The sequence below is a fragment of the Eschscholzia californica genome, unplaced genomic scaffold (genome assembly GCF_041429995.1).
Source record: "Eschscholzia californica isolate CP2 unplaced genomic scaffold, dmEscCali1.0.p SCAF_6, whole genome shotgun sequence".
NCBI lineage: Eukaryota > Viridiplantae > Streptophyta > Magnoliopsida > Ranunculales > Papaveraceae > Eschscholzia > Eschscholzia californica.
In genome coordinates, this window is record NW_028238483.1 from 40,004,976 (window position 1) to 40,018,471 (window position 13,496).

At 36.0% G+C, this 13,496-nt stretch overlaps 2 protein-coding genes across 8 annotated transcripts; both read right to left on the reverse strand.

The window, feature by feature from the left end:
* Positions 1-1,423: 1,423 nt before the first annotated feature.
* LOC147534785 (uncharacterized) lies at positions 1,424-8,299 on the reverse strand. Of its 6 annotated transcripts, none has more exons than XM_086650782.1 (17): positions 7,888-8,073; positions 7,316-7,432; positions 6,661-7,052; positions 6,426-6,542; positions 5,727-5,871; positions 5,392-5,639; positions 5,006-5,064; positions 4,745-4,839; positions 4,231-4,333; positions 4,002-4,096; positions 3,857-3,919; positions 3,603-3,678; positions 3,394-3,502; positions 3,063-3,175; positions 2,849-2,907; positions 2,173-2,281; positions 1,424-1,744 (listed from the first exon to the last, which is right to left on the reverse strand). In XM_086650782.1, the coding sequence occupies exons 3-17, from the start codon at positions 7,049-7,051 to the stop codon at positions 1,610-1,612; spliced, it is 1,917 nt and encodes a 638-aa protein (XP_086506908.1). In that variant the 5' UTR covers position 7,052; positions 7,316-7,432; positions 7,888-8,073; the 3' UTR covers positions 1,424-1,609. The 6 variants fall into 6 exon arrangements, with proteins under 6 accessions (XP_086506908.1, XP_086506905.1, XP_086506909.1 ...); XM_086650779.1 differs by having other exon boundaries at positions 5,727-5,868; positions 6,420-6,542; XM_086650783.1 differs by having other exon boundaries at positions 7,298-7,432; positions 7,888-8,070.
* A 189-nt stretch (positions 8,300-8,488) lies between these two features.
* LOC147534786 (protein ABIL1-like) lies at positions 8,489-12,927 on the reverse strand. 2 transcript variants are annotated; one of them, XM_086650791.1, is made up of 9 exons: positions 12,404-12,927; positions 11,851-11,933; positions 11,112-11,262; positions 10,885-10,984; positions 10,706-10,792; positions 10,252-10,336; positions 10,100-10,152; positions 9,864-9,970; positions 8,489-9,117 (listed from the first exon to the last, which is right to left on the reverse strand). In XM_086650791.1, exons 1-9 carry the CDS (start codon positions 12,494-12,496, stop codon positions 8,959-8,961), a joined length of 918 nt encoding a protein of 305 aa, XP_086506917.1. In that variant the 5' UTR covers positions 12,497-12,927; the 3' UTR covers positions 8,489-8,958. The 2 variants fall into 2 exon arrangements, with proteins under 2 accessions (XP_086506917.1, XP_086506916.1); XM_086650790.1 differs by having other exon boundaries at positions 10,706-10,798; positions 12,404-12,847.
* Positions 12,928-13,496: the final 569 nt, after the last annotated feature.

The window sequence follows — 13,496 nt, forward strand, 5'->3', positions numbered from 1 at the left end:
ATTGATAACTTATATCAAGTATTCAGCTTTTATTGCTTCGAGCTTATTACATAACAATAGAAATGACGTAGAAATTCATTAATGTTAGGGATTTCTATCCATATGTTAGAATTGAAGTTAGTCTAGCAAGACTATTTTGACATTATGTATCTCAGTACACTCATTTTGGATAATGTCAAAATCACATGTCCAATTAAAAAGGATGATTGATTTATAAAAAATGGTAATATAGAGAGATAGAGGGTATTATTGAGTGCAAAAAATTGAAGTATTTAAGTTTTTTTTTCTCCCTCTTCGTCTGGACCACTTGGTATGTTGGTGAGTACACCTGTAAAATGGATTAATACATGTGCAGTGAAATGTTGGTTTTTTGCACATTCTTCAATGCAAACATGTTACTTCCACCTCTCATTTACTGGATAATTTCATTTTGGCCCTTAAAGATGATCACCTCACTAAAATGATCACATATAGATGACCATCTTCCATGTTGGCCTATTTTCTTTACAAAATTATTTTCGTCGATCAAATTTAAATGTCAACTTATCGTTTCTTTTTCTACTCTTCTTCAAGACTTTGTCCCTCACTTTCCTTTTGTCGATCGCTATTGGTAGATCAATCGTCTACTTAATATCTCCTTTCTCCCCTCCCACCACCACTACTTCTACTGGCCGACAATCACACCTCCCCCATCACCTCTTTTTTTTTTCTCAACACTCCATCTTCTCAGTCCAACAACTCTTCTCTATCTCTCTACTATGTCATCTCCCTCCACGTTAGAGAGAACGAGAACCTTCTGGCCAAAGGTTCATAGAAACCCTAGTTCATTTGAACACTTGAACTAAAGTTTCGATAGAACCCTTGATCGAAGGTTCAATGGAACCCTTGACTAAGGGGTTCTTCTCTCTCTTCTCTGTTGAAAAATAACAATAGAGAGAGAAAGTGGCGAAACAAAGAAGCTACGAGACAGTGAATCATGAAGAGCGAGAACTAGGAGAGAGGAAAGAAGAAGTTATTGTCACCGACCGAAGAAAGTGACGAAGGATGGGAGGAAAAGAGTTTTGACAAGAGGGGTATAAAAGATAAAGATAAAACATCAGTTAAAGTTGACTGAACGAAAAGAAGATAAAAGATAGACCAAAATAGAAACCAGTCATGTTTAGGGGGCCAAAATAGAACTATCCATTCATTATCTATCCTCCCCCTCTATGAGGAGGTCAAACTCTCCCCATCCTTTTGACAAAATATAAGTGACAGAAACCCACACATTCTGAGCTGAAAGACTGAAACCCTAAAACGTAGCAATTTTGTCCTTAATTTTTCTTAGCAACAGCAGTAGCCTGACTGTCTACCTCATAATTAAGATTTCACCTGGTTCAAGATGTTGTGAGCCTCAAATCAAATCAGAAATTAAATATATCTCTATCAAATAAAACTCTATTTCTTTCATCAAAAAAATTAAAATAAAACACTATTTCAACATAATAAAAAAAGAATCACTCTTACAGTGCGGCCACCCTTGTTCCCTAAATGATGGATGTATCACAAATGTAATAAATTATCACCAAACTGAAAAACCAAAAATAAAACAATGAAATGATGAAGAATTTTAAGATAAAGATGTAACTCGAACTGAATGGTCGGCCGATCCAGTCAAGAAGATGGGGGAGGTTGGGTGCCAGTCCACGGTCGTTATTGCTGCAGTGTGTGGAAGTGTCCGAAATCCGTTCGTATGACCTTGAACCTGAAACAAATTTTAAATGAGTTCCACTAGTAGGAATGTAGGCACTTCAGATGATAGCAAACTGGCACACAAATGACAACCAAAACATTATTCATTTCACAGGCTTAAGGTCCGCATATCCCGGTTAGACATGTTCAGGCCTTCTATCTGATATAATGTAGAAAAGGCCGACTCGTCGAGAGTTGCAGGGATGAAATGAGAGACGAAAGACTTGATTATTTCTTAAACTAGTCGCTTATGCCGGCTCTAATCTTGAATAGTTTGACCCAAATGTACAAAACCACGGCTTCAAGTTAACAATAAGGGGTCGTGGTTTGCCGGGGTTAGCTGAACCGCAGTAAGATGCCGCAGTTGCCAGGTCCAACAACTCAACGAAACCACTAATCCCATGACGAAAGGAAACATTACAAATAACTTAATAAGTTCACCTGATATATGGGTGATCTAACCAAATCAGAAGTTACTAATAGCCTCCTCCCATGAGCATCTAACGCCATTTCATGTCTACAAATCTTTGTGCTCTCTTGATTGAAGAACCTGCGGATTAGAAAAAGAGAAACTTAAATAGACGAAATAAACAACTACAAATAGACGAAATAAACAACTACAAATAACAAATGGACCATATACAGCAAAAAACCACATGGACATTTTTTTTTCTTCACTAGTCAGTGCCCATCTCTCTTCGCAAATTTTGTGAACTCGTGACAAACCATTCGTAATTCAAGAAAGGCGAATGCCGTCGATACTTGTTTCCCTCTCGACATACCGAATCTGAACCAGTTGCAGCAGTAAACAGGTCTCAAGTTACAACCCAAAAAAAAGGACGGTAATCTAACCAGATCGGCATTCCCTCACGAACAAGATCTTTGAGACATTACTAATGGTGTGCTTCAAATTTGTCACACTGAAAGCATATAATAAGGTAATACTAATACTAACACGCTCACTAAAGTTGGCGAAATAGAAGTTTCAGTCTATCACGGAGAGTTTTAACTAAATTTAAGCAAATGCTAAAAATTATAGCCAAGCAAAGTGTGAAAATAAACAACTCAAAATGCTGTACGTATACTGTACAATCGAGAAATAAACAACTTTTCATACCTGCTGTTATCTCTAGACCAAAGAATTTGGCCATGATTCTGGAGGCTCCATTCAAATATCTGTATTAGCAGGTCAAGTTTTACATAATCAGAAGAAAGAAAATATTATAGAGTATATACAAAATTTGAAACTGATGAAACTACATGCATTTGATGGATGATCAGAAACTATATCATTTTTGCTCCAATTTCAGACCACAACCATAACTACTCACCTTTCCATCAGAGCCAAGACTGAAAATGCTGGTTTCATCAGGCCCGAATAGAATAGAACTTATGGCAGAATCATGGGCGGGCCAGCCAGTAATTTGGAGGCCAGCAGACATATCTTCAAATAGTCAAGGATTATGCTATGTTCATAACAAAATTGTATATCCAAGATTCCAAGCATATAACAAATATGTATATTGAAGCATAACAGAAATGTAAAAGGGTTCCTTTTTTCATCTCTTAACTTCTGTCCTTTTCTTTTCACCTGGAAGTAATATAATGTGATTAATATTTAGTTAGCCCAAATAAATAATTAAGCTACACATATAAGGATACCAAACATGTGGATCATTCCATCAGCAGCAGCAGCTGCTAAAATCTTCCCGTTGTGATTGAAGGAAAGAGAAGTAATTGCTGGTGGGTCTTCACCAAGAGGAAGGACTGTCTTAAGAATTAACAAAAAGTCTTTACAGCATAACGGACCAGTTGAAGAACCAACTAGTTGAAATACAAATAGAAAATTTCATAGACAATTAAAAGCGCACCATTGCTTTCCATGTCTTCATGTTCCAAACGGTTAATGAAGCAAATCCCATTTTATCAAGATTACTTGAACCATGCCTACAAGAATAAGCACATCATGAATATCTCTAGCTACCTCAAATAGAAAATTTATTTCAATGAATTTGAAGCTTTGCCAGATGCTAAAGATACTCTTTATCATGCGGAAGATCCACATTTAAATAACCTTTTCAACAAAAAAAATCAATTAAGGCTAGAAAAAATGCCAAAAAGGTACCCTCTAGATGCAGCTGCAGAAACAAAAATTGGTTCCACGGGGCTGCATTTCAAATCCAAGACACTGCAATTGAGGAGGTCTGTGAGTACGTGGTAAAATCATAAAAAGTTTATGAGAATGCAGATACAGAATTTAATGTGACAACCTAGGAAATGATGAAGTTGTGCTGAGGTCACAAACAACTCTTTTTGCATCAACGTTCCAGGCTTTAATACCACCATCAGCTGTACCTATGAGAAGCTATTGTCAAGACGAATGAGGAGACTTGCAAAAGACAAGCTTGTGTCACTAAATTTAACAACGGTTACAATATGAAAGTCAAGAAGCACACCGATCAATAAATTACACTATAGTTGACATGCAATTTTACACACCAAGCGGTCGGATTTGCACTCCCACTCAAGTGACATTATCTCGGCCCCACAATAAATTGTCGCATTTCTAGATGTTGGTGATGATGAGTCATACGTCCATATCCTTTATTTGAACACAAAACCAAAAACAATTTGAATTAGAAAGTTTAAGTTGAGTAATACACAAATCCCACAGATTTTATGCAGATTGTCTAACTAAATGCCATCTTTCAGAACGATTTGGCAAACAACATAATGTGGGTAATTTGTAATAAATTTGTGTAACATCTAACGAGCTGCTACCTATATTCAAAAGGCTCCACAAAAAGCAGATGGCCTGATAGTTATGGGACACTATATGATCTTTGAAAGTAGTTGACATACATACTGTAATTTCTCAGGGATCGGAAGGTCCAAAATAATGAACATGTGAAATTTTATAAACACACAATCAGACCAAATAATTATCATGGGCGGAAGGCAATTGTGTACTTATGATATAATTCTGTTTCAGTAAAGCAAGTTTTGGAACCACCTCACAGTTCCATCCACAGAAGCACTTGCAATGTTGTCGCCGGATACAGAAAAGCGGGACCTAGTTATTGGACTGGTGTGGCCTAAGAATGTTTCCTGCAAGCCAAAATAACAAAAGCCATTTGTATTCTAATAAATTGGTAATAAGACCTTTAGATGTATAGCATGGTAACCCGAACTTCGAAGAAGGAAATAGGGCTCCATAATGGAAAAAATGAAAAGGAATTGAAAGAACTATGAGAGATGTGATGACAGAATTGACCTGGAACTCTACTTTCACTTCTGGAAATTCTTCCTCTCTTTGAATCTCGGCACCATTTTCTGTGCATACAACCATATTACATAAATTGGATAAACTACAGATTTTTTTTTGCAGTGTGCTTCAGAAAAGATGAAGCGTGAAAGCTCAAACAGACTATAACACCTTTACGAAACTAAGTGCATCACTGCATCTACCGTCTCTAAAAGTCAATTGTTTCCCATATCTAAGAATATTTCAGTGACCGCCTGATATAAAATCAGTTATTCCTTTAAAACTGGAAAATGAAGTGATTATAAAAAATTGATGAGAAGTGCATGTCTTTGTAAGAACATCAAAGAAATGAGAAGAATAGTTACAACATTGCAGAAACTGAAGGCGACCTTTACCTCCACCATCTCGAACAGAAAGGTCCACTGGAGAACTTGAAGCCTTTTGTGACATCAATCGGGTCAATCCAGCTGAAACCATAGAACTATCGGTAGACTCACAATCTTTCTCACCAACAGAGGAAGTAGATTCAGAAGCACCAGTTTCACTGAAATTTCTGGATGACCCCTTTTGCAGGGTCTCCAATTGGTTGTACATTAAGTTGCTGCTTTTTTGTGACAGACTTGATTCAGCTGCTGATGGAGTACTGAGTAACAAACCAACTATAGTTCTTAATCATAACTCATAAGATGGAGTTTGCCGAAATACATTCCCATTAAATACAGATCCTTACCTCCTTAACTGGCGTATTTGAGCATCCTTTTCTTCCAATAACACTTGGAGTTGTGACAACTTATTATTAAGTTGCTTGATGTCCTTTTTGAGATGCTTAACAGTGTTTTTTTCTGTACTGATCTTCAACAGCCCAGGGATGCGTGCTATGGTTAAGGTAATTCGGTGGGTACTCAACAAAGTTACGAGCAATAATAATAACCTACCCTAGGAAATTGTTGAACTGATATCATGATGCAAATTTTAAGTATCTATGACCTCTTCAAATATTTTTCCTCGTAACTTCTACTAGTACTTAGAACCTGTAAATTTGTAGATCACTGCACCATTTTACTCAAAACTAAATAGAATCCCTAATCTAAGAGTGAAAGAAATATACTGAGAAAGCTAACTTTTGTGTCCTAACTTTACCATAACTAGATTAACATTCAACAATCTATCACTGCTGGTTTGGAAAGAGTTAACACAAATTATATGAATTTTCAGAACATTGATAACCAATAATAGAATCTAGGCCCAATAACTTTGTTTTAACTAATGTCTAACTGAAGATGATCTAAATGTTGGTACTATCCACATCCTCCTCGTGAAAGACTGAGGACCGTAGGTAGGCCCAATGAGCGATATAATTGCAGTAGGTTAATAACTACAGTTTATCACGATCAATTACTATCTAGCCCCTATTTAAGGATATGAGTACCGTTGAAAATTTCACTCAAGAAATTCCTGAATGACAGATGTAAAGCATCAAACCACTCCCTTGAAAAGTAAACGCGAAACTGAGGCTCCAAACTTGGGTTATTTATATAAGGAATGGCTGCAGCAAAGTTCAATCGAGAAACAGCACATGTTATTTAGAGAGAGAGAGAGAGAGAGAGAGATAGAGAGAAAGAACAGGTGAATGTGTGCAGGGTGTGAGGAGTGGAGGAACTAACCGAACCATGGACTCCAATCTTGGTTTCTCTGTAGCAAATCATTTCCGTTTGCTCCAAAAAACTCTATAACTTTGTCCTTTCTTCCCGATTTTATAGCATGAACGACATAATAACGTAGAATTGAAGCTTCCAATTTTGATAATGTGGAGATGAGTACTGTCTCAGTGGATGTGGAGAAGCACTGCTTGAAAAAATACAAGAGAGAAACTAATTTTTCTGCCTGAAACTTAGGTACATATAAAGAGAAAACCAATTCTAGGATCTTGTCAACTTGAAATCCTTTAGCAATATCAGTGGCCAACTCAGTCTCATATGTTTGAAGAGTATTTGTAAACCCTCTGAAGACAAGAAACTCCCTTACAAGCTCTTCCGCATACTGCATATTTTCCATCCTGTGCACAAAAAAGAAAGACAATTCGAGCTTTTGTAAAGATAAAAGAAAGAATCTAATAGTGAATTCCCTATTTCCTTTACTAGACAAGAAGATATTAGACTGATTATGAATATAAGATAGATACAAGAAAAGGAAAGACTCCATTGCGAAGATAGTTTCACAACTTGGTTTCCACCCTTCATTGGAGTGGTTACCGAGTTGGTTTCCACCCTGAGGTCAAAGGTTCGAGACACGGAGGCATACCCCTTAAAGCATGCTAACCTTTACCAAAGAAAAAGTTTCAAGTTATCAAAATTCATCCTCTCTCCTTTAAACGTGGCCCTATGCTTTCCAAATTCCGAACACAATCTCATGACTCATACGGAATCAAATACCATCCTATTCAATCCAACAACTTATAAAGTTAGAATAGTTGCATAAATCATTTGAACTAAAATCTATTTCAAACAAAGTATTAGCTTCTCGTAAGATTTAAAATTAATTCCTTGTGGCATATTCACATGGGAAGTGGGTGATCTCTACTTGCCAAGTTATCACATTAGTAAAAATTGACGAATTGATTAACCTTCCACAATCTCCAGCTTTGTTAGTGTAAAAAAGTTGCTTTTATTATTCGATAAGCTCTTTAAGATAAACCAGAAAAAATTGAACCGAAATATTACAATACACCCGAAATTTACATAATTTGAAATGCTAACAAACAGAAATTTGAACCCTGACACAAATTTTCTTTAACTAAAGGTTGAATTTTTCTAAAATTATAGTGTCACTATAATTAGGTTTAACAGATTTGTACTGAATTAATAGATCTAACTTAGTAGATAAATTGATACCTTTCAGTGTTGTGAATGAAGACGATACAGACATGGAAAGTGACGATTCTTCTTCGTCGATTAGGGTTTCAAGGTTCAGATTGATATAGTTGAAGTAGAAGCTGAGAAGAGGATTTTCGCCTGAAACCCAAACCTTCGGGTTAAGGTAAGATATGCGCCATTAGCAACATACGCCGTTTAGGTGACAGGACGTTCAAGCCGTGGGTCTCTTTTGATGCGTGGTGCCCCAAAATGTTTACTTCTTTTTTTTTTTTTTGTTGAAGTCACAATTTTAATCTTTTCGAAACAGAAATATTTGGAGGTTGGAAAGTCAAGATGGTGGTAAGATTTTCGGAGAAACACCTAAAAACACAGCCGCGCACATCTTGCTTTTTGTTTGGAAAGATCCATATTTTCAAATTTGTTTCCGTGTAAATCGTCTGAATGGCTGATTCAAATTGACTTTGGATCTACTTGGTACAATTGAGATGAGTCACATTCAGACAATGACCCTTCAACAAAAAAAAATTTAGACAATGAGAAAATACCAACATCCATATATATATATATCCCCATACGGGTTAAATTGAACATTAGCCTAAAATAAGAAAAGAGGTAAAGAAAAGAAAAGGCTCAAGAAATATATGTCATCATTAACATCATTACGAGTTTTCAGACTTTCAGCTCTCATCAACCGACATCTATATCTACTAGAGTCAAGATCAATCAAATTTCATACAACATCAATACAAATTTACCCCCTCCACTACAACAACCTGATTACTATCTAGACAATGAACTCTCTTTACAAACATTAAACTAAAAAGAAAAGTAATCTACATTTTGTTCACCAATTTGTATCGTTGAAGAGCAAAACTAGACCTCGTTTTTGTTTCGTGGCCAGGCTTCCGGTAGAAGATATCAAAAGATCATTCTAGCTGGTATTTTCCCGTAAAAACTGCAAGTCAAGAGATGCTTTCTCGCCCAACGTAGATACAACAATTAGTCCGTATAAGAAGGCAATAAAGAAGATATCTGAAACAAACAAGTAGTGCAGTTTATGTTTCTTGTTTCGAGACTAGGGTAGTAGAGTCATTTGGTGTAGATTGATATTGGCTTTGCTGTCTTTTGCTTTGGGAAGAATGCTGAGAGAATGCTTTTGCTACGAGAAGGTGAACGAACAGTCTCATGATGATTCATTTTGTCAAAAGATCTGAATGGTGTTGATGGTCTCGACGCCTCTATAGATTCCTGCAGAAGATAATTTGCTAATTTTGTTACATAATGACGATCCTCGAAACAGATTACGGGGTTTCTATTATGGAGCTCAGAGCGGAAGCAGTTCAATCATATATGAGGCTATGTTTAAATATCAGTATTACGTTTACTAAAAAATAAAGAGTGACCATCGCCAATATAATCAGTTTCAGCAACTTCTTGTGTATTGCGGAGCCACCAGATCTACATCATTTACATAATATAGGAAATATTTCATTTGTTCTATTTTATAGACATGATTAGATTTAGTGTGAATGGCTTATATGGTAAAAACATTTATCCCTGATTCAACACTTCAAATCATCCATCAAATTGGTCATAGGATAAAAGGACCTACTAAAGTTGGGTCCACTTGCAAACGAGTTCCAGTTAAGGATTATCTCCTCACAGAAGATGAATGGTAAATCAAACTAAAAAGTTCACTTATAGACGAATTCCATGACTACCTCCTCCCCGAAATTGCAACCAAATGGGTTTTGTCACCTTGACCTAGCTTAACATATATAATATATATATATATATATATATATATATTTGTGTGTAAGTTTCGCATTACGTTCTGCGCTTTTGTTTCCATACTGAAACTTTTAGGTTATCGTATTCAACACCTCGTACTGGAGCCAAGAACGGATACCATGTATTGGTTCTCCATGCTACTAGCTACACACTAATTTAGAAGAACATAGATGTATGTGGTTATTATTTGATGTTAACATTACCTTCAATTTGACACCAAATGTTTTCCGAGATGGACTAAAAGCAGGACTTCGACTAGCCGAGAGGAGATGGGAAGGTGATGACTTTGACGAGGCAACTTCTTTAGAATCTACAAGAATAACGTATCTTGTTTTAAATGGATATACTCCTATAGTAGAGTTGACTTTAGAAACCTCAATTAGGAATCTAACAAAGATAACTGGACAATGAACACAAGAGGTTACTAAATTAGTAATACCTAACAAGTGGAAGGCTCCAGAAGTTGTCCCACTAGCTTTCGAGTCATCAGGTCTGCAGTAAAAATGACGCAAGAGATTCAGAGCTTAAAGCCCACAAAATACATTAGGGCTCATGCTGTCTATTGTTCCTTCGGAAGTTCAGAAAACATACCGTATCAAAGCATGATTTGTGGCATTCAAGGTTGAAATAGTTTCAGATGCTAAATGCCACGAAAGAGTTTGTGCAGCATTAGTACCTAAAACATGTAAATATTTATCACTACTGACATACTCGTCTATACAGTATACAAAGAAGTAATTATTGAAGCCAAAAGAAATATAGAAACCGCAATTTACCAAGTGAGCTACAGTTCCGAACTAACAAATGAGTTATAAACAATATATGGGTAATTTGTTTTCATTCTACCTTGTAGAATAATATGACACCCCACTTACAACAATCTTGACAAACTCTATTTGAGTATTCATATGTTTGTTGGTCTACACACTAATAAAAGTTAAAACGGAGTCTCACCGGCCTCTCATGTCACATATTTCAGGATAGGAGTAAGGAGGAAAAAACTAATTAACCTATCTCTACACCCTTCACAGATGAAATAAGATACCTGATGGATTAGCACGGGGCCTTGAATAAGTACTTTGTTGTCTGGCATCTGTCTGTATTTGTGGACTAAACTGCACCTTTTTGTTGACTGAATCTAGTAAGGAATCAAAAGAGTAAGAATTAGAACCAGTCTCGTACTTACCAAAAGCAAATGAGAGTAATAACAGGTCTCCCTCATACTTGGTAGGATGTAATGTTTGTGATGTCTCGGAATGGTAGTAAGGAATTGTTGCTGCCTCAAACCTTCTTTCTCCGTGTAAATTTGGCAAGTAAGAAGTTTCTAAGATAAGAATGGTGAGTATGTTAGCTACCATACTTCATATATTTTCTAAAGTTCAAGAAGATTTGAAAAAAGAAAAGAAAACAAGCTTTCTTCAACGAAATATTTAGTACGGTTGTAAATATACCTCATTGAGATGAGAGATATTTAGTTCCATGGTCGAGATATCCAATGTCTGTTGTTCAAAAAGATCATTTAATTTGTAAGCTACAGTACCCAGGTGATCCACGGCAGTTACAAGGGCTTGTAATGCATAGTCCTTGAGGTTGTAGAGTACCCTGATACAGTAAAGGGTCTTAGATTACAACGGCAACCAAGGAAATAATGCTAAAATCCATTAACAAAGCAAGCACATCACATGTTATTTGTGGGTAACACTAAAGGTTCACAGGATCAGGGTTTGCGGCTCGATCATTATGCACCATAAAGAGTCCAATCATCACGATAGTCAAGTATTCCAGTCGGGTGGGTAGTCCTAGCTTGATATTCCAATTTGGGTCATTTACAAATCCTAAAACCTCTTGTTAAGGTTACAAAATCTCGAACCTTCCTATTTTTCTAAAACGTTAGCAACCTATTTTTTGGAGATAACATAGACGTCAAGAATCAAGTTAAAAGAAAAGCTCTTTCTCTGAAAATGTGGCAAACTGCCAAAAGTGTTTGAGATAAATAGTTCGATCTTTCTAATGGTAAAAAGGAAGAATACGGGAAAGAGTTAATGAGAAGGCCAGCTTTATTTGGATGTTGGATCATATTTCGGATTTAGTAACTCTTAACCTAAATCAAATTAGTGTTTAGCTAACATATTCTAAAGTCTCAAAGAAATTGTAAATTTCAAACAGAATAGGCGGGCAAAGTAATCTTACATCTGTTTCTGCTCGCTATTAAGATAAGATTTCTCACAATATTCAGCAGCAGAATACAATTGAGGCCTCAAATTCTTCAATTCCTGAATCATCCAACCCAAACAATTCAATGATTCACATAATGAATAAGCTGATAATTGATAAAATACAAGAATAAACTTGGAAATCACAACTGATTTCATTGCAAATCTAGTTCTGAAATCTGAACAGAGAAACCCATTTCACCATTTGGTAAGTGAATAAAATCTGTGAGGGTAAACCCAGGTTAATAATAATATCATGCAGTATACAAAAATACCCATTTGATTTATGAACAAATCTTTAAGTTCAAGATTCCAAAAACATAATGTGATTTGATAACAAAAGCAATGGCAGCTAAACCATATCTAGAATTTGTGCTTATCAGAAAGTATGATCACTATCAAAATACAATGGAAAACTAGTCATTCATTCAACCCAAAGAAACTCCATGGTAAGATTTGGCAAAAAAAAAAGAACCCTAGAGATTTAGATCATTAAACATAAGAATAACCCATATTAGAGGAGAAGTTACCTGCAAAGCTTTGACAAAGTTCTTGCTTCTTTCCATGGAAATCTCATCAAAAGTCATGGGGAGATGATCAGAATGAGAATGCAACATTTCCATGATCTCTTGTTAATGAAACAGAGAAGTTTTTGCAGAACCCAAGAAACCCTAGAAGTTAAACAAATACTACTCCTAGTTTTAGAGAGAGAGAGAGAGAAGATGCTGGAAGTATTAATTGTTAGATAAGTTGTGTGGCGTTAGGTAAAAGGTAGGAGATCAAACGAAATTAAGCAAGAGAGAGAAAGTGTTAAAGTAGAGTAGAAGCAACATTGGGAAGTGGGTTTTGGAGTTATTGCTATAGAGAGAGAAAGAGAGAGAGAGAGAGATGGTGATATAGAGAGAGAAAGAGAGTGGTAGTTGCAGTCTCCGTTTCAAGCCAGAATTGACAAAGTTTCATGTTAGGAGTAGTATGTTATTTTCAACGGAAATGGAACTAAAATATTAAGTTCGGAACCAGATTGAGCCATTCCAATTGGTTCTAATCTTGAACTGACTAGAAAGTTAAGAACTCTTCGAAACTTTTGGGTATGTAGTCATCCAACTCAAAATTAATTGACTATGAGATGACCTAGATATTATATTCTTGATTGTTAGATATTCCTTCTTTCATGTGTAACTATTCTCACAAAACCTATGCGAACTAATTTTCTGATGATATGAGACATCATGGTTGAGTCTTCAAGTGTAACCTGACTCGTCTGAGTCTGATATGTCTAAATCGAGACTTAATCTATGTTGGATTCGAATGGGTAGAAACAAAGTTTGAGTCAGTACGTCTAATACAACAAGTTCAATTTTCTCTTCACACCAAGACTCGTATTAGTGTAACCAGATGAGTCCTGGATGTGAATTCTCGTAAATAATGGGGCTAAAACTCTAGTTAACCTAGGAAACAAATGGGGTAGGTGTCAAACAAGTCACTCCATGTATAAGAAAATGAGTCGTCAGAGATTACGTTGAATGCAGTTTTAGTTTTCCCTGATTTATAACTAGCTAAATATTTAATCTTCTTTTTTTTCCGTAAATTTTGATGATTTGATCCTCTTTTCTAAAGGTTCAT